At 33.0% G+C, this 22,368-nt stretch overlaps 1 protein-coding gene across 5 annotated transcripts; it reads right to left on the bottom strand.

Moving 5' to 3' along the window:
• Positions 1-1,382: 1,382 nt before the first annotated feature.
• Positions 1,383-17,159, bottom strand: LOC108342900 (mediator of RNA polymerase II transcription subunit 16). Of its 5 annotated transcripts, none has more exons than XR_001833443.2 (17): positions 16,794-17,157; positions 13,110-13,178; positions 11,993-12,081; positions 10,697-10,809; positions 10,243-10,344; positions 9,667-9,757; positions 7,852-8,445; positions 6,979-7,597; positions 6,771-6,850; positions 6,514-6,596; positions 5,524-5,760; positions 5,027-5,198; positions 4,115-4,623; positions 3,802-3,978; positions 3,046-3,411; positions 2,331-2,648; positions 1,383-1,758 (listed from the first exon to the last, which is right to left on the bottom strand). XR_001833443.2 is itself a non-coding variant. In XM_052878865.1 (16 exons), exons 1-16 carry the CDS (start codon positions 16,985-16,987, stop codon positions 2,587-2,589), a joined length of 3,603 nt encoding a protein of 1,200 aa, XP_052734825.1. In that variant the 5' UTR covers positions 16,988-17,159; the 3' UTR covers positions 1,383-2,586. The 5 variants fall into 5 exon arrangements, 2 of the variants coding, with proteins under 2 accessions (XP_052734825.1, XP_017436290.1); XR_001833444.2 differs by having other exon boundaries at positions 2,303-2,648; XM_052878865.1 differs by having other exon boundaries at positions 1,383-2,694; positions 16,794-17,159.
• Positions 17,160-22,368: the final 5,209 nt, after the last annotated feature.

The raw sequence follows: 22,368 nt of genomic DNA on the forward strand, positions 1-22,368 counted from the left end.
GCCATGGGATATATTTGTGTGCTCTTTGTTAGAGTTATTCTTATTGTTAAGATCTTTCCATGTGGCTTGATAACTTCTTTCCTTCTTGGATTTTCTGGGATTTCATGTTCTTTGTAGATATTCTAATCTCTTGTAGTGGGGTTTTATTTACTTTGTTTTTAATTAACTTTATCAAACTTTGTGTATTCGTTATTCTTGTTTTAGTGGGGTATTTTCTTTCATTTTTAGCATCCTCTAGAACATATTATATGATCGTTATCATAATTTTTTGTAGGGGTTTTTAAACTCGGATGCAAAAGGCTTACTTTATTCAAATTGATTTGTTTGTAGGGTTAAGGAGTTTGAATTTGTTGTCTAGTGTCTTGAGCATGTAATACTCGAAGAAGTTTCCCTAGTATAATTGTCCTTATGTTTCTTTCCACTATTGCTCTTACCTTTGGTTACCCACCCTTTGGTAGACTATCTAAAATCTTCATGTTGTGTTTGGCTTTGGAGTATTCTATTTCAAAGTTTTGAAGTATTTTGTTAACGGTCTGGAATCTACTAAACCTCTTATTTAGGGTCCCATTAACCTCTCAAGATACCTTGAAACCTGTTTATTTATTTGTAATTTACCAAAATTAGGTTTTTAACCATTACATTTTGTAGGTTGGACTGAGTAAGTATATTAAGCTGAGCATTGTTTTATAGGTCTAGTTAGAATTGGGTTGAATATGTTTATAAGTTTCATACTTGAAGTTAAGCACATTTACAATAACAAAACTATTGAATGTTTAACAATTTAACTATATCTTTTTTTAATGCTCACCATATAAATATTATTTTGTGAGTATTGTAATTAAGCATTTCTTCCTCCATGCTGTTAATTATATACTACTTTAATTCATGTTTTCAAAGTTGAACAAATAATTCAAAAGCATAGAAAGATAATTTAAGGCTCAATAGTCTAATCGTTTGGATAACTGTGACCAAACTAATGAAATTAAATTTATATTTTTAATATTATAGAATATTTTGAATAACAAGCTAAAATGAAGAGAAACAGAATCTCAAAACTTGTAAATATAAATGATTAAATTATGTTTTCTGAGATGAAAAGTAATAGTAATTAGAAAATAATATATATTTGTGGGAAATCTTTAAGAGTATACCTTCATCTTAAAAATGTTTCGGATTAAATAAAAAGGATTAGAAAAAAATACCAGGTCAGACCAATTTTCGAACAGCTTTGATCTCTCTATCAATTTTCACATATTCCCAAAGTTAACAGACCAATTGTTAGACCGGTTCCAGATTAAAGTGTAGATTTGGTCCAAATTTTAATACGTATGTAATGCAAGCGTGTCTAAAACCAAATACAGAAGTCAACATAATGGTTCTGCTTTTGAAAGTTATTAATTTGTAAAATATATATGGTGGATACCATTATCAACTAAGACAGTGAATGACCCCAAATACAAACCATAAAACAGTACATAAAATTGATCTATAACTGCCATAAATATAACCCTATATGACGTTGCCCCCACCCGCCCAAATTAAATAAATTATTTCATCAATTTACATATATAGTTGATTATTTAATGCTGTACAGTACCCACTCCACTTACCACCTCCTGCTCCCCTTATGCACATATAAATACGAGCAGTCAATAATACTGATGTGGAAAGTCATGCAGAAGTTTCTCTGGGATTAGTCAGGGACATTCCTAATTACTTGTCCACCATCACCAACCTCTTATCTGAAAAGACTAGCATCTGCATGCAAGAAATTTATTCCCCAGGGTTACGAGAAAGTTCACATTCTGCATTGTCAGCTGAATAATTAAAAAAAAAAAAAACAGAATATTTATGCAAGTTTGATAACAGTATTTTGGAGAAATATTCTTAAAAACTCACTCAAGAAACTATCTAAAATAATTCAATAACCTGGAAAAAAGTTAAATCCAAATATGGACGAAAGGAAAACGAGTACAGTGAAAGGAAAACGAGTACAGTGAAAGGAAAAAAATTATGACCAGATGACTATCCAACTGACTGTAATGAGTAAATGGAATATCAATATGCATTGCATGATATTACTATATGCCGTGCACGACATGAGCACTCAAGTCAATTTTAAGAGTTAATCCTGAAACATATATCTCTGGAAGGAGCAACAACAACTACGGGCATTACGAGGATAATACCTAATTTTGAAGGTGTGGCAAATCACATGACCATAATTCCAAAACAAATTGAGGTATAGGTGAATTACTTGATAATTCATGGAACTTTACAAAGTGATTAGTAGAATATTTACCCGAATCCAAGTTTGTTCGGTCACCTACCTGTAATGATAATAAAATGATAAAGAACCTGTCAGGTAATCTACATGTCTCCTCTCCTGTACAATTTCTTCCAGTGTTTCATCTACCTCCAGTTTCTGCAGTTAGCAACAAATACGAGCAATTCTTCCCTGACCTAGAGAAACTCACGTAACAATTTTGTCTTGAAACCAGCTATACAACACGAACCCATGTTCCACCACACATTGGACAGCCATGAGCCCAGCGGCTGATCCACCAAATATCCTTGTCATTTTGACTAGGAAGATTGGTGGAGGCTGGTGAGGAAAAAGCACAAGTCTGCCGCAGACATCTTATACACTGTACCAAACAGAAGTAAAAAAGAGATGAGAAAATTAAATAGTACCTGCATGCAAGCGGATAATGAAATTAGTTCGGAGACGGCAAGATAAATAAAGTGTCTTTTACTAATTTATATGCAGCATTGGAAGAATGGCTCTGTTTGCAAATTTGGTCCATGTTATCCAAATAACAAATCTGAGATCTCCAAAATTTTCAATCACTTGACATTTACATGATTGACGATTAGCAATTTTTCTTATATCCATCAAGAGAAAACCGGGCATTGACACCATTAAAGATTAAAAAGAAAAACGCTTGAACTGTACTCAATACGAGCATTTAATTGTTTATAAAACTTTATGTGCACACATGGACAGAAAACAACACAAAATGCCTAACGAAAGTGTTTTCATACCTTATACCAGATTCCTTCAAGGCCAGTTTTCCACAATGCAGTAACAACATCTCTTCGAGATCCCATTATACCCAGGTATGCTCCCAGGCCAACGGAAGTGTTCAACCCAAAAGCTGCATCTCGTTCAGACATCCTGCGTTTCCTTGGCAATAAGCCATCGGCTCCATCGTAGACATCACAAGTTTCCAATGAGCTGAAATCAAGATTAACAAGTTTTGGTGCTTCATTTGTAGAATCCAAATCATCTGAATCAGACCAAGGTCCACCAAACATATTCCGCCTATGCCACTCTTCGGCTGGAGGATGGAGTTCTAGCTCACGTAGTAGAAGACCGGCAGCATCAGCACCTCTAGGACGGGGCATGTTCTGCAAAGCCACATTTTCTTTAGTTTTTGAGGGTAGGTGTCATTCACAGGAAAGTCAGTCATCAAATCCAAGTAAAGAAACTCATTTTAAGGCATCCAAAAAGAACAAAAATATGTATTTCTATCAAAAGGACATCATTTAATCAGTAGATTTTCCTATGTATTCTCACAGGGTGCTCCATCACGAAATCATAAACAATATCTTCTATAAAAAGCATTACTACTAAAGAAAACCAACAGAGCCCTTTGTTGTTCTACTTTACTAATGTCTATCACTATTACATCACTATTAAATGGCATCATAAACTTGAGGTAATTAATGTATCATCTTGAAAATGCTAATTATAAATCCCAAAAATACTGACTTTGAACTGGGAAAATAGAAAGTAACCTGCATATGGGGGCCAAGGGATGCTTCCACTACCTCGGGCAGTACAGTGTAGTTTCCATCAATATAATGCAGCCGAACCTGAATGTTATTACTCCCCACTTGAGAAACTGGAAGTGGGTGTTGCAAGCCAGCAGTTCGGCGACAGAGATCCATAAGTACTAGAAAAAGAACCTTGACCTGAATTACCAGTGTAGTAAGCCATAAGTTAAATGAAATAGTTAGTCTCTGTAAGTTCAAGAGAGAATTATGATGACTTTTGAAACGCATTTATCTCAGATTCAGTCATAAATCACTGAAACAAGAGCTTTCAGACCTCTTCAAATGTATATCCCTGGCCAGCATTTCCAGTACCAATTCTTGAACGCCCTGGAGACGGTTCTTCACCTCCTTTTGGTGCAGTCACAAGCTGATTAACTCGACCAGCCTGACCATCATCTGGCCTAACCAACGTTGACCCTGGTTTTACAGGTTCCTCTACCTTTGCAGGAGCAGAACCATTGGGTTGAGGCTTTTGTGTATTTGTGTCTGTAGTTCTCTGTACATACCGTGATAGTTGTGTCCGTCGAAAGAAAAAACAGAAGAGCAACAGTTGGCATAATCTATGGAGGAAATGACAGTCCCCAATGAGTCGAACCGCAGGTGTTCCCGGAAAAGTTCCTGTATTAATGCTAATGGGCATAAAGGAAGAATGACCACTGATAGGGGGATTAGGAGCTGGGTTGGATACTCCTTCAGTTGTGCTACTAATCTTGGCAATGGCCCCTTGTACCCAAGCTTGCATCTGTGTGCTTCCACTAGAACTGGTTGTCCCATTTTGACCCCCTGGACATCGATGTTTTTGCTTTAGTTGGTACTTAATATTGAAATGTAGTTTAGAGGAGAATGCTTTTCTTATTCATTGATTTAGAGAGAAAATCAAAGCTCAATCAAATCTGATTTTAATCTTCTCAAAGTTCTAGAAAACTATTAAAAACTGAAAGGAAAAAAATGTAACTATCAACGTGTAATATAAAGAATAAAGGTATTGATGATTAAAGACAAACAAAGGTATTCAAGGAAGGACCAACTCAGTTTTTGAGACAACAAAAAACAAAGACCACCAAATCTATGCTTCAGTATTAGCTCCCGAAAGACAAGACTTTAGAACTGGTCTATATGAAATAAAATTTAATATAAAAGAAACTACTCAAACAATGAATACAATTTCATATCATTGCACACTTACCCTGACTCGTTGCAGGAGTTGCAGAACTTTGAGTAGGACTAGCGACCACATTTCTGTTGTTTCCAGTCCCTGCAGTCACAGCATGGCTTGCCAGTGTACGACAGAAACTAGCATAACGCCGCAACCGTGTGATAAAGTGTGAAGCTAGATCAAGAACTGAATCAACATAAGCCTGCGTAATATTGAAACAATCATGAGATGTATATGCAATGTTAAGCAAATTAAAGAAATGTCACCTATGGGAAAAAGAGAGAGAAACAAAGGGTTTAATACTATTACATGTTTGATAGGTTGGTAGGAACAGTTAATTACGTGAAAAAATTTCAGTTCTTTTACACTAGTGAATATAAATAAAATGTATGCTAAGTCCTAAAAGAACAGAGTATGCAGACTGAACCATGCAGCAGTATATCATTGCTACAACAGAAAGTTGTGACTTAATTTTCTCATTAAACAAAATATGAAGAACATGATTTACAACAGTTAACCAAACAAACCTGAACACATGGAACTAGTGCAGGTTCAACGGCCACTGCTTCTGGGTCAATGCTAGATAATGTCTCACTTGATAATTGCCATGGATCGGGCACTAAAGCTGATGGATTTATCAAAGCAGACTCAATTCCCTTCCCAAGCATATCCAATAACAACCTAGCTTGCATATCCAGAACCATTGCCCTGACCTCTTGAGCATTTGCCCCTTCAAGCAGCCTACACTTTATTCTGTCCAGATTCTGCAATAATAGAAATCCACATTATTTTTAGCCCAAAAGTAGCAACACTGCCATTTCCACATGCCAAAACACTACAAAAACAGGAGAAACTGTAGGTTAAATTATAATAACACATGTCCCATCTGAAAGACACAGAACGGGGATAGAGAAAGTTTAGTTCAAGTGGATCTCAGAAGGAACTCAAACGTTTTAAAAATCAAATTCAGACTACACTAGAATAAATTGAAGCAATCCAATCGCTAAAAGTAATTAAAAAGGAACAATTTTATATCATTAAGAACCCCCAGGGGAGAGACATCTATATGCCAGTTGGAAACACAGTAAAACAAGGATGGTAAACCAATATGGATGACAGTATCTCATCAGGTGAAAATGAACCTCACGTTGAGTTAGCAGAAAGTCCCATAAGGAAGCCAATATTTAAAGTATTATAAGATAAAAATAGCCTCAAATGAACTGTGTTATGAGCAATGCAACATAATTAACAACTTTATTATCTACAAGTTCTTCAATTAGAACAAATACTATAAGTTGTGCCTATGTCTTGTAAGATAGGGATAAACTTGCTACTAACAAATATCTACTGCAAGGTCCATTATCCAGGTAATATTATATCCCTAAAACACTATGGAATAACAGAAAATTAATAACACAACCTAGATATAACAATAAAGAAGATTTCCATCCCCAAAACAAAAAAAAACAAATGAAGAGAACTAAGAAAGTTAATGGTGATAGTTCACAGAAATATACAGGACAATACTGTTGTCTATGCTGAGCAGAAGGAAGAGAATGGAAATCTGCATCCAAGACTGCGATAACACTGTTAAGTGAAACTGAAACAGAAAAAGAAAAAACACAAAAACTCATTAGTATAGCATATCAATGGTACATTGTGAAGATGCTTCATAATAGACTGCTAATATGAAATAAAGCAAATTGTATTATTCCTTCTCTAGGATTTTCCTGCCACTAGCTTCAACAGGACTAAATAATTTGCTCCTCCTTACCAATACCATCCTCAGCAGCACTCTGTGTACAGCCCACAGCATCCCACCAATCAACTCCAACCAAAAGGCTCCACCAAAACCTGCTTTTCCCAACAGATTCCAGTTAGCAACAAAATAAACCATTGAAAAGGGATATAAATCACAACCTCCACTATGTTTATGTAAAAATTGAGAAAGCCTTACACTTAGAAGGGCTTTAAGAAATCACCTTTCAGCAATTGCACGCTCCCAGTATGACGAGTTGGTCTTTACTTGACTAATTGGAATAGCAGGAGGGAGAACCCGGATTATTTTCAAAATCGTCTGATCCTTGCTTGTGTCATGCCAAACAGAAGCAGAACAACAGCTTGTTGAAGAAAAAGCAGGAGCTGCAATTGCAGATCCGACACCAATCTGATAGTTGTCTATTGGAGTAAAATTTGGACCAGAAAAGATGTGGACTCCACCCCGAAGAAAAGCAATGCCAATTTCACCACCGTGAGCAGAGTATACAATTCGTGCAAGTGTCCTAACATCACTTGGAAGATCAAAAGGATCGAAATAGACTCTTTTTGATTTATCAAAACCAAACTCTGCTACCTTTTGTACATCTGTGTTCATTCCACCTGCAGAAGCTTGATGATTCTTGAAATCATTTGTCGGTGGAATGCTCAGGTCCACTTTGGTCTGCCAAACAGTTTGCATAGGAGGCTGTCCACCCATACTGGAAGTGGGATTCCCAAATATAGGATGGAGTACAACATGCTGTAAAGATGATTCCCAGCGTTGAACTCTCCACCCTGTGATTGATGGACCTTCATCTGGATCATAAGGGGACATGTACTGTCCTATAAATGTAAAATATTACACTGATAAATAAAAGATCAATTTCCAAGCTCAATGGTCAATGCACAAGACACTATGGCATAAATTCTGCCAAATGAAAAATCACATGTAGCATTGTCACAAACTCTAGAGATGTAAAGATAAATAAAATATACAGGTCCTTCCAGTATTTTACTGTGGGTGCGAAAGCTGATGGTATCTCATAGTGCATAACAAATATGAAGTGCGAAAGAAAGATCAAGAATCAGTTCCGTACCCTCAGCTATCACAACAGCTATCACAGAACCACCACAAGTTGGATCAAAGGCTACTGCTGTTACACCAGAGCCCCATGTAGTGGTTGCTGCAGATTGAGCTGCAGCTTCAGGACTCACATATGCCGAAAAATTTGAAACTGGTGAACAGTGAAGTTGTATAGAACCACCATGGTTTTGGTTTGTCTGGATTTTCCCTTGTTTTTCTTCAGATAATAGATAATCTTGCCAACTAAATAAATATGCCGCTAAAGGTGCAAAACCAATCCAATTGGGCGAGCTAATTGGAGGTGGGACACCGTTATTGGTACTTGTTCTTGGAATTACTTGGAAACCACTACCAGGCCCAGGCATAACCTCCCAAACAACAATGGTGGATGGATTAACAATTGGCACACCTGCCACATGCATGGCACCACTCTCTGTAATGATAGCATCACCAGCCATAATGCCACTGGGGCCACAACCCAATGGTCCTTTACTAGTGCAAAACCATTTGGGTGGTGTTGCATTCGAAGAAGGCCACTGGGACCAATGAAGTTGAACAGTGCCTGATGAGAACACAGAACATACACAAAGAAAATTGGGCCATCTAGCTGAAAAGACAACTCCATGTGTCAGACAGAATAGAAAACAGTAATTTTAATATCCATATTGCACTGTAATTAGAAAAAAAATTAACATGTAAAATGAATTATTAAAAATCTAAAATACGCATCAAATAAAGAGAGAATAAACAGTTTTAATTTCAGGTATTGCCATGGTTGTCAACACTACCTCTGTCAACACACAAATTATGTCGGTGTAATTGTGTTAGTATAACACAAACATGCACAGATACAGGACATGGTACACATATTGACTCAAATCTGGCAAGTGTCTCCCTGTTATTACAAATATCATCATGACATAGTATCTAAAACAGCATAGTTCTGTTGAGGAATGAGGGCTTCATATGCATCAGCCAGTTACTATTATATACATATTGGACTGTAATTAGAAAAAACAAATGAACATGTAAAATAAATTATTAAAAAACTGAAAGAAGCAACCAACTAAAGAGAGATACAGTTCTAATTTCAGGCATTGCCATGACTGTCACCATTACCACTGTCAACATACAAATTAGGTTGATATAATTTTGTTAGTGTAAGACTAACATGCACAGATACAGGACATTACACATGCATGGACTCAAATCTGGCCAGTTTCTCCCTGTTATTACAAATGTCATCTTGACATGGTGTCTGATAAGCATAGTTCTCTTGAGGAATCTGAGCTTGAAAAGCATCAGGCAGTCACTAAGATGATTAAGTATTATAACTAAAAGAGAGACTGAATCATTAGTGGAATGAAGATGATGTACGGTACTTCACTTCAAATCACTTGTCTTTATGAAGATACTTTATATTGACTAAATCAGAACACAAAACGGAAAATTGTTACAACCAATTGGAAATTAATTAGAAGAGAAATTAATAGGCCTGTGACCTCCAGTGAAATAGAATCATTCGCTATGATCAACTAAGTGACAGAGTATCCATATGACACTCAGACCCTAATCCCGACATACAACACACAAGTCCCCCCTCTTCCACAATCTAATCTGCAAGAAAAGTATCTGGCAAAATTGCATCATGGAAGATACAATTTTAGCTTGTGCCTTTCTAGATACTTCAGTGAAAAAAACAAAAGAATAAACAAATATTACAACAACTGAAACAAAACAATGCCAACAGTAGTATTTCTTTTTATCTTACTGCGAACAATTTTACTGGAAAAAACAAATCATAATAGCAAATTCAAATAAAACTGACCTGACGTTTGACATTGTTGTGAAAGAAACTTTTCTTCAAATGTTGACCTTGAATTGGCAGGAGCACTTTGTTTAGATGAAAACCACCTATACTGATTTTTTAAAACAAACAATTAATTTGGATTAAAAAGAAACAGACTTACTAGATTGAATTACACAAGGTCCATGTGAGTGCACGCAAGCATGCTACAGTATAAGTTGTAACTCAGAAAATGCAAAGACATTGTGATTAAAGGAGAATTATGATTTTTCACTAACCTTAGAAAACCTTTCTTTTGTTCATATTTTGGTAACTATTAAAAGTTCCTGCTTATTGTGGGATTTTTGAGGCAGAAAATGAATTACTCATTTAGCTTAAAAATTGTCCCTCTAAACTAAGTTTTTTCTCTAGAAAAAAATCACCTTCTCTACAAATTTTTTAGAGACAAATGTTAAAAAATAGAGTATGTTTTTAAAGGGGTTTCTAGAGAAGATTATTTAAGGGCAAAATTGGACAAATAAAATTATTATAACAATTCCTCAAAAATGATGTGCTAAAATTTTAAACATCACACGGAAGAGAAATTATCTGGCATACCAGGGACACTCCCGAGAGCCACTTTGTAACAACTGCAATGTCTTGTCGCCATTCATGCTCTCGCAGCCAGCAGCCGGTATCGAGTACATGATTAGCTGGCCCCTGAATGGACATGAAATCCGTAACAGATAAATAAGAAAATCATATATGAATAGCGGAGAAGCCAGAGATAGTTAAAGTTTGGACAAAAGATCAATCCACAGGAATACACAAGGGCCACGTACATAACCTCCCTGTGGAACTAGGGTATAGTATATAGCCATACTTCCCATTCTGTGATCTAGAAAAACCATCTCAATTATACAAAAAGCTATAGAGTTTTGGGTAAGTTTATTAACATGTTTTCTTAGACAAACAACAATGTTCATATATAAATTTATGGCAACGTAAAAATCTATGGCAGAGCACTTCCAATTATACTGCACAACTATGATATGCTATAACTCTCACTTACTTGTGATGGTTGAGTCCAAATAGTTACCCTTCCATGGAAATTTGCGATCAATAATGCACGGGGACAACAGGTGGGGGACCATTCAATGAACTGGACAGAATCACGAGGAGAATCTGCAAAGGCATACAGTTCAACTGGTCAAATTTTGAAACTTATGAATACACACAAACACTCCTACATATATAGTAAACCAACTCAGTTCAGGAACAAAAAGCCAGAAAAATAAAACAAAGACGAGAAAGAACATCAAAATGTTATTTCCCGTGTTACAAACATGCCTTCTAGAAATTTACAAATGATCTGTCTACTGTTACAGAGGACTTCAATTTCCTACATTTTCTAAATTTTATTATTTAGATTCAATTTGACTACTTTTTCGTCATACCAATATTACAAATGAAATGCAACTTACAAAACAATATTCTGTGTAAAGTGATTACAATAATAATGATGTAAAATGATTACAATAATAATAATGATAGTGATGACAATTTTTAAAATATTGCCATCATGAAAATCCTTCAGACTTTTCTGTTGAAATTGATTATATTGCCCCACTGATTGCAAAACACCACCATATAGAGAGGACAGATATTTCAATAACATCATAAATCTGAGGGTTAAAGGCCACCCAGATAAATCTTTTAATTTTCAAAACCAAAAGTTCCGAAAATTAAAAGATTGTCTTTTCTTTCACCTTCCTGCATTATACCTGAATTTTATATTACCAAATTCGTAATTAGCTTATACTGGATTACATGGTTGAACAGCCTCATGGATTTAGTAGAAACATTATACTGGAAATGTGATAGGAAACCACCAATCACGGAGGGTTACATTAGCAAGGGGCACTGAAGATATGGGCCTTTGAATATATCAGATTTAAAAAAGACAATCAAGCGGTATTGAAATCTCAGGCAGGAAAATTTGATGTGACAGAATGCCAATAATGCAAACAAGGGGATTGGGATATCAGTAAACAGAAGGCTAGGAAGAAATCAAAGGAGAGGGCAGGGTTTCTCACATAGTTTCTGTTTTTTTTTTCAGTATTTACCTTTCATTATCCACCCACTGGTGTTGATAGTATACTAATATCAGTATCCGCAAAATCAAGAATACTGAAGGTTTTTTAAATCCATTTTACTGCAATAATATCACAATGAAATTGAAAAGAACAACACCTAATTTTACTGAAGTTAGTCAATTTTGAAATTCTTGCCCATAAAATCTAACAACACAAATAGAACAGTAAACTGTACATCCATGAATCTATAAGGTGGATTAACATTAACATACCTGCAATGACATTGAATACTGCACATTCAGTCGGCCTCTCTGGGATCACAATGTGTATAGGAATCCAAAATGGTGAATTTCCAGTTGAGCTTTGGAGAAAAGAAACACTCATAATAACCATTACACAATTGCCAGCAAAAGCAAACATACAAGGGTGCTAGCAAGCCAAACTAACTACTGAATACTAGTAAATAAGCAGTATTAGACATAATGTGACTGTTCAGGTATTTAAATTTAATACTCGAACAAATATTAGAAGCATGATAATTAAAAGATATAAACATTAGACATCATTATGCAAAGCTTATTTAGTATGTGAATAAGTTTATTTGCCAAGAGCACTATCCATTCAAATTTGCTTGTGGGTCTGCTTAACAAATGAATGTGTATAGAATGCACATAATATACATGCTGATATTTGTCAGAAGGGCTGGTTGCAGCCGTTCTCTTAACACTTTTTTTAGCAAGAGCACTATCCATTCAAATTTGCTTGTGAGTCTGCTTAACAAATGAATATGTGTATAAAATGCACATGATATATATGCTGATATTTATCAGAAGGTCTGGTTACAGCGGTTCTCTAAACACTTTTTTTTGCCAAGAGCACTATCCATTCAAATTTGCTTGTGGGTCTTCTTAACAAATGAATATGTGGATAAAATGCACATAATATATACTCATATTTAGAAGAAGGTCTGGTTGCAGCCGTTCTCTTAACACTTTTTTTTATGAACCCTCTAAATGTTTCTAAAATGTAGAAACAAAAGCAAGACAAAACTTAAAGTTGATTTACAAAGTCGTTTGCCAATAAATGAGTAAAGTGTGCAAGAGCAAGAAAAGTATTATGTAAATCCATCAAAAACATAAGTTCTAAGAGACAGGCACATAGGTAAATATACAAAAAAAAAATATTGTCAATAATATCTTTTCCTAGTGCTTCTTCTGGCCCAAGTACAACAATAGAATAAAAGCAATGGTGGAAGTTTGAATTTCAAAACATTAATCAAATTGTCTTGAATTTATCTGTAAATTCTAAAATGCAAAGGATCCAAAATGATTATTTAGCACATAATGAAATATTTTCAGCCTGGAAATATGATCAATGGATAAAACTAACCTTGGAATTCTTGCACATGTTTCTGAAGCACAAGCTATAGCATTCAGTTTTCCACACCAGGAAACAGCACTAGAAAGAAAATCAAGAAGTTCTTTTAAAAAGGGACAGCACCAGAATTAGAATAGCACAAGCCAAAACAATGGCAAAACAAATTGACTTTATTAAAATGCTCAGAAAATCAAATACATGATCTCGATTTTATTACAACAGATTCGTAAGCTACTGACCATGAAAGGTCAGCCCGTATTAACTTAGAAATTGTTGTGACTTGTGAGGTAATCAGCGCGTACCCAGTCATAATTATTACTACTGAGCACTGGTAAACCAGCATCCCCATTATGAAGGAAGTTGGCCATCTACATATTTTCAAGTTCCCAAAGAGGCTCATATAATTATATTATTAAGGGAGAGATGAAGATTTTCAAGCTTATATTGATATGGAGATAAATGAAACAGCTTATTTCAGACAATAAAAAAATACTAAAATAAAACTCCGACATAAAATGATAGCAAAAGTATAAGCATGGACTGATGCAGTGCCCTCATGTACTACTATTGAAATGAAAACATTGTAGGTACCAAAGACAAGATGTTTACTATGTTGATTTCCAAGCAACATAGAAAGGTTATGACTTGACCGATACTACAATCTCCATAAATATCTTCCTATGATAATTTGGAGCAATCAAACAAATATGAAAGAATAATATTTCTTTAAAAAATTCTAGCCCAAGATAAAATCCGAAATTTTCTCAATCCACATTTTCAAGAAAAGCTATACTTTAAATTTTATATTGTTTCGTGATTATCTACCCCAGACATTAAAATTATGATTTCCTTAAAAGGAAAATAATTATCTGAGCAAGTATTATCCAAATAAGTATCCCAGACTAGAAAGGTATCCATGAGATGAACAAAATCCAAAAGACATAGAAGGACATTTTCACTAAAGTGGTCAAACGAAATGGGAATCCTTCAGACATGACTTATTTATAACCCCTTTCAGACTTACATGATTCTGTTTGCCTGCCATCCTATCAAAATACAATATTTTGGACTTCTAACACTCATGGTATGCACTGTTATAATTCCTGTACCGTCAAGATATGGATGAGCTTCTATAATTGCCTAAGCATTTGCGCCTAAATCGGCTCAAGGCTCAGGGGTGTGTACTATCATAATAGGACAATGCTCATATACCGAGTTCGGAGATTTAGGGATCAAATGGGAAATTATCCAATCACAATCAAGTAATAGAGAATGAAACGGAGTTTGGATAAAGTTGGACAGGGGCCAACTTTATGGTAACAAATAACTGAAGAACATATTCCCTATAATCTCGAAAGTTTTATGTTTCCTGTAATACTGTAGGTGTTAAATCGACAAATCTGTTGTTAATTAAACCAAACATTTATGGATAAAAATCGATCAAGTAAATTTTTCAGTACTTTTTAACAGAATTAGTTGTTGTAATCTACAATCAATTTTGCTATAAATAGGAGAACAGTCCAAAACCAAAGACACTTGAACTCTCTGACTTAAAGTCATCCTAACTTTGAACCAGAACAAATCCTATTCACAGTTTTACTATTTCTAAGACGGAGGCCTCCTTCTTGACAAGCCTATTTGGTAGCCAACAAAATTTTCTGGTCCAATTCTCTGTTTGGTGACCACGCATCAATGTGTGTATATCACTGTAAATGAGTTCTGCAGTGTCTCTCTATGGTTGGTTTGACAATGGGTACATATTTCTGGACTATTGTGTGCCAATTTGAAGAAGTTTCAAATGATACTTATCCATGGATTCAGCAAGAATAAGGAAGATAGAACTTTGTGGCTGTTTGTCTTTTATGCTATTCTCTGGTGTATTTGGTTGTGGTGAAATGTCTGTACTTCTATGACATTGCTTTCCTGTACATATGTTATGGGACAAAACTATTTATGCAGCTTTATAGCAGTAAATGATCTTTTGAGACATTCTTTTCAACAAATATCTTTCATTGACATGCAGAGAGATAAAAGCACTATTATGTATTAATGCTTCCTGTTTATGCTAAGAGCTTTAATAAATTTTCTTATTTGAATAAATAAATGAACTTTGAAGTTTCCAAAGCTTATAGTCAAGGAAAGCCCCCAAACACCACTCGAAAGAAGGGTACTTTATGAAATATACCAGAACAATAACAAATTAGAACTCTAATTTAAATCAAGCACAATTTCACTGACTATTGAAACTCACTAATTAACTTTCTTCTTTCCTATACTATTAGAACACCCGTGGTGTACTCTCATTGGATCCTACTCTTCACCAGCCGCTTCTTACTATTAAGTAGCTTGCCAACAACAACGAAATTTAATTCCGGTTCCTATCCTCCCACAATACCATATGTTCTAGCCCCATTCCAGAAACTAGTCATGACTAGACGAATTGGTCAATCCCACTGTCGGTACACAACTATTGTACAGCTGGGGCACAGGAATCTTTGGCATAAATACCCCTTGATACTGGATACCTCGAGGTAGGATCTGGTATCCAAATGCCGTACAGATTATCTACATGGCATAAATCAGAAAACAGAGTAGTCTAATCTCCTACTCTTAGCTAGTTTTAGAATTTGGACTTACGGTTTAACTCAACCCCTCAATTACCATATTATACAAAGGGGACCCTCCATTATCAATTACACTGTAGGTTTTAAAATGTAATAACAATCAGGATTATGGTTCCATTGCATCATTGTCATCATATATATCGTAGAAAAATGTAGACAAATGAGGTTGATGCAATCACAATACCCCAAAAAAACCCTGACTCTACATCTACGAATGAGGTTACTAACAGTTATTTAAAGACCTTGGCTGCGCATAGTTCACCCCCAATACTTTACATCTTATCGTGCCTTGACAGACATGACCGCACAAATACCTTTGCTGGTAGATCACCCCTCTGCTCCATCATCATCATCACGGTACACCATCTGAGCAAGACCCAGGTGTAATCTCAAACACCATTTAAGAGTTTTAAGCAGCACATCATCAATTCCTTTGACACCACTGCACTAATTTTCTTGATATTCTCCCCTCATATAAGCTCCGAATCCAGAACTTTTCAGAAGAAAAATACTAAATATTATGAAACTTATTCAACGGAAACTGCAGATCAACTGTTTGGCATGACTTCCATCAAGCATTTATTTTTCTTAATTCTTCAAGCTATTATGTTTCCAATTACACGCAGGCACTTTTTTCTTCTTCGTAATTGTTTTCCAAATTATACAGAGCAATATTTTATTCTTCCGTTTCCCTTTCATTTAAACAACACTATGCAATTATTTAATAAACACGAAAGCATGCCCCCCGGAGACTCCTAAAATCAATACAAGAATCAAGAATTTCCGTCGACAACATCCTCACACCATCATCTTCAGTTTAATCTACTTCCCACTTCTTTAGTCCACAGAGCCAATTCTTGAAGCCAACACATGTACCAAATAAGACAAACTTTAAAACACAGCAACATCTTACTCCTATAGATACGGTTATCCAAGTTCAATGACATAAAACACTAAAGCTAGCTATATCCGATATAAAGAAAGTCAGTTTGCTAATTACTATTCAAACCCAACACCGACAGTAAAATTCAATCCGTGAAACGAATCTTGAAGCACTGCAGTGCAGAGATACCTGAAATTGCGACAAATTTCAGGCACACTCATTTTGTAGAGCAAATTGGACTTAGGTTGGCGGAGCCTAATGCAGAAGACAGTAGCAGGGATGACCGATTCCTGCTCCATTGGGTCCTCTTCTTCGTAACTCACTGCTTCATTCGTCTTCTCGGAAGCCTCCTCTGGCTCCTTGGTAGCAGCAATTTGATTCATAACCGAAAAGAAAAGGCTCTGATATATATATTTATATATAATATTTATGCAAGAACGAAGAGAAAAAGAGGCGCAAGTGACCGAAAGTCGCAGTTGATGGCGACGGATGAAGAGAGAAAAAAGACGTGATTATGAGTGGGGATACTGTACATTTACATTTGAGAAGTGATAGCACTCTTGCACACTTTTTGCTGTATTCTGTGTGCTCCTTCAATTTTATTTAAAAAATCATAAAATTACAATCACATTATATATCATAATAAAAGAATTTCACAAATACTAACAAGAAAGTTGTTCAAAAGTTTAACCGTTTATAAATTAATTTGAATTTTAAGTAACAAACTTGATCGTTGGTGGTTGGATTTTATTTTTGGGGATTTGGTTTGCATTATTGGTTTGAGCAATTTGGTGGAATGAGAGATTGTGATGAAGAAAGGAAAAAGGTTTTTGCATGTGTGGCACTTATTTATTGCAAGCAAAAGAGGGCACAGGAGTCGTCGGCAGAGGCATGTGTCTGCTTCTTTTCTCTCTATCACCCAAAATATCATATTCATGCAAAATCACATAAATTTTTAATCCATTTCATGCCAGTTAATATTATTTAAATTTATTAATTTCACAGAAATTATTTATGTGTTATTAAATATTCATTTGAAAAACGTAAAATACTGGGAAAGCTGTTTGGTGAATATTGTTGGGTAGATGTTATGTCAAAGTAATCGGCCCCAAGAATAAGAAACATCATATTAAAAAATACGCTGTGAAAGACCCTTGTTTGGTCAACCCATTCAACCTTTCCCATTTCAATGCTTTGATTTATATGCACAACTATAATAAAATAATGATACTTTCAAAACATATTTTTATAACATTTTAATATTATTTACATGTCATTATGTTATTAGTTTTTGTTAATGTTTAAGATTATTATTATTAATTGTGAAGTAATTTTGGACTAATCACAAAATAACATATAAATTATATTAAAATGTCAAAAAAATATTGTGAAAATATCATTATTCAGTGTAATATTGTTCACATTTAAAGTCTTATCAATAATATATTCAATAGTTTTATATTATTTCGATCTAAGATAAAATTTTAAACTTTAAAACTTACAGTAGATTTATATCATTTATATGATATTATTATTATTGTTGGAAGTTTCACATCTATTAAAATTAAAGTCAATCTCTATAATATATAAATAGATATAAATATTATTTTATAAGTTAGTTTTTAAGATTGAATTAGATTTAAAATTTACTTTTTAACATAGTATCATAACCAAATTAAAACATATATAAATTTGAATATTAATATTTTATGTGAAAAAATTTAAAGATTTACCATCGTTTCCTTATTTTATATTACAACAACACATGATAATATTCGAACAATATTGAGATATAGGCTAATATCAAAGAACCTGCTGACAAAACACTAAAAAAAATATGAATGAGGAATAATTGAGTGATGCAAAAAGGATCTGATACTAATATCCTTGAAAGAACAAGAAAAGTAAGATGAAGGAATGGAGGTCCTTGAATATGAAACACGGTGGCACCTGAAAGGATGTGCACCTTTGATTATGAAATTTGGTGGCACCTTATAGGATGCTATAAAGTATTTTAACTTACAGAATACTTTTACCAATAATGCATATGCTTATATAAATGTGGTGTAATAATGTAATATTTTTTTCTCATCTGGGCATTTTAACAAATATACTATAATAATGAAGAGTATACAATCCCAAAAATTATGAAAAATAAAAAAAAAAGCTTAAATTATTTCATTGAAATTAAAAAAGCAAATGTCCAATTCACATAGGGAAAATATTCAAACAAAAACAAAATTAAACTGACTATTTTTTTAATAATAAGGTGTTGTGGGGTCTCTAATAAAACTCTATTTTTTCATTATTTTCAATTTCTTTTAAGTTAAAGGAGAATAATTTTGATTGGAATATCATTTTTTTCATCACAGTTGGAGCTTTCTTTCTGCACTTTCAAGTTTTCTTCATGTAACTCTAAATTTAATTGTGATTCCAATTTTGTCTTTTGAAATATATATGTATAATATAAAATAAATTAGGTAAACAATAATTACTATTTTCCTAACACTCCTAATTTCAAGTTTTCTACACTTATATTTTTTACCACCTTACACTCCTAATTCATTTTTGAATCAAAGCGTTTTTTTTCTCTTTTTCAGCTTTTTTTTTTGTTTTTAAGAGCATTAAATTTATTTTCCTTCGTTTTATTTCATTTTTCTTCATCTCATCTCCTTCATCTTCTTATATGTATTGTATTTGTATCTACTAGTTATAAGTTTTATATATAAGCTCCAACTTTTAAATTCTAAATCATAAATCTTAACCTTTAAACTTTAAATCGTAAATTTTAATAAAAACACATAAAATAAATAAAATTGAAAAAAAAATAACAAAATCCCAAACTATTAAAATAAATTATATATATTGGATAATATCATATTTGAAAATAATATCATATTTTGAAATATAATGAATTTCTTAACCAAATTTCGAAATCAGGTGTTTATGAGATTTTAAAATTTGATAGCAACCCAAATTTTAGATTTCAAAATTCCATATACTCATAGTCCTAAATTCTTAAATACATAACTCTAAATCTTCAATTCCTTTATTACTTACGTTGAACTAGGAATTTTGACTAAATATTTAAATATTTAAAATTTTAGAAATGTAATAAATGAATGTGTATTTTATTCGATTTTCTTGACACAAATTGTTTGAAGGTTGAAAGTGGACTGTGGGGGGTGTGGAAAGGATGTGTGTTATGCAGTTCTAGGTGTAGGGAGAATTGATCAAAGGAGAGAGATTTTTTTTTTACTGTAATCAGAAGATCAATTCAATAATTTACAAGAAAATTTAAAAGTGTAGGAAGAAAATTGGAGATGCAATAAAGAAAGCTCCTTCACAGTTTCAAACATGAAGGCATATTTTAAAATAAAATGACGTGTTGTTTAGCTAACTCTTTCTATTCTTTGACAAAAGAAAAAAAGTGCGTTGACTGTGAGCATGTTATTTTCATTAGTCAAAGATATAAGTTAATTACACTATAATTGAAAATTTTAAGTTGTTATATATGTTATTTTATAGGTGCACAAAAAAGTTGAAATTTGAATGAAAATGATTCTTGTAGTGGTAATGCAAGATTCAAGTAATTAAGTATGTAGCAGCCACAAGTCATGACTAAGCAATCCATGCTTTTTCTTTTTCAAGTTCCAATCTAATAATTTACATTATTTAGTTGTTTTTTAACCAATACCGAAGAATATAAGAAATCAGATAAATTAGATTAGTTGAATTAATTTGGTTTACTTTGTATACAGTTTTTAAATTAAATCATCACAACAAATAGTAAATTATATGCATTTTTTTAGTTAAATATAGGTTAAGTTTTGTTAATACTTTCTTTATTTTTATGCAGTGGCGGAGTTTAAAAGATTTATAGAAAGGTATTGATTACCCTAATTTTTTTTTCTGTATACGTAAATTAGCATTATTCTTTTTAATTTTAGTAGTATATTTTATGTAATTGACACTTGTAAAACTTTTAGATATTTATTTTGATATTTCTAAAGTATTTTGGGAAGATTTTGGGTTAAATATGTTTTTGGTCCCTTAACTTTCAGTGAAAATTAGAATTAGTCCTTCTTCAAAATTTTGGCCTAATTTAGTTTCCAAACTTTAGAAATGTGTGAATTTAGTTCTTTTAGCTAAATTTTATTAGATTTATTTGATGTTTTAAGTGCGTTTCATGATAGCATTTGAATTATTTACACTGTTTGACACATTTTTGTTTCAATGTTTAAAGTTAACAAAATTTAGTTAAAAGGACTAAATTCACATATTTCTAAATTTTGAGAACTAAATTGGTCCAAAATTTTTTCAATGAAAATTAAGGGACAAAAACATATTTAACCTGAAGATTTTTTTATGTAAGTTTTGGATTAAATAGAATAATACTATTATTTACTTTAGTTTTAAAGACATTTAACCTCCCTTATATTTTGAATAAAATTATATTCTAAAATAGTTGCAGTAGGTATTTTGTTTTCACCTTCAACTCTGTAACATCTTTTGCACCTTCCTCCATTACAATTTTCCTCACTACTTTGTTTATTATATTATCTACACATTTCAGATTCTAGGTGCAACCACGAAGAGAACAAGCCCACAAGCCCAATAAGATAATTGCCCTTTTCCAACCCTTTGCATTTTATGAAATTTTCGGAAAATAAAATATGGATATATGGGCATTTAACATCCACCAATAGTTACCAACAAAAAATTCGTTAAAAAAACATAACAAAATAACGCTACACAAACATTTTTATTTTCTTTTAATACTATGTAACAAATCAATATAACAATTACATTATTATGTTAAAAATAAATTAGTTAAAGCTCAATTTGAAAAAGTAAATTTTAAGTATTCAAAATTCTGAAAGAATTTAATAGAAACTTAATAAAAAAAAGTTAAATTTTAAAAAAAAATTATAACTGATTTAATTTATAAAAATAGGATTTTTCCACAAAACAAGAGTATACCCATTGACCCGAGAAACGTGGAGATTTAACTAAAAGTGGTAAAGTCATTTTCCACACAGTGTGACCAAGTGGGAAGGGGCTCTGGCATATGTGACTGTTTATAATTTCATTCAATTTCTGTGATTAATTTATAGAAAAATAATTATGTTTCTTTACATGCTATTTGTAAATTAATAAAATTCGGATATTTTTAGTCATTTAGAATATTTATATTATATGGCTGTTAAAATGAACTATTTGTTCTAGAGTTAAGACATTCACACTAACAAATCACTCATGTATATTTTGAAATTGTTAAATAAGTGTTTCAGTTTTTATTTACTCAATTTGAAAGAAAGACTTTTATTGTTAAAAAAATACGAAAAAATAACTTATATAAATAATATATTTATAAGAAAAAGACCGGTTTTGATCAAATAAAACATCTCATTTAAATTACTCTCCTAAATCGGAACATGATTAATCAAATAAAATATTTTGTTTAAATTACTCTGATAAATCAGTTGAGGTACTGTGATGAAATAGATCCCATTGAAGAGAAATACACACATTTCAAATACATATTTATTATACATCAAACATCTTTGAATAAAATAATATACTTTCTTTTAATAGAATTATGGGTTAGTTTAATTGGCATTATGAAAAAAAAAAATTATAAGAGAGAAGCAACAGATATTAGTATGAATGAGAAAGATAAGGTAAAAGGTGGACATTGAAAATGGTGTTGAAAATTAGCACAGAAGAAGCAGACACTAACTAGAAAAACAACAACGAACCA

Source organism: Vigna angularis, chromosome 6 (genome assembly GCF_016808095.1).
Source record: "Vigna angularis cultivar LongXiaoDou No.4 chromosome 6, ASM1680809v1, whole genome shotgun sequence".
Classification (NCBI taxonomy): Eukaryota; Viridiplantae; Streptophyta; class Magnoliopsida; order Fabales; family Fabaceae; genus Vigna; species Vigna angularis.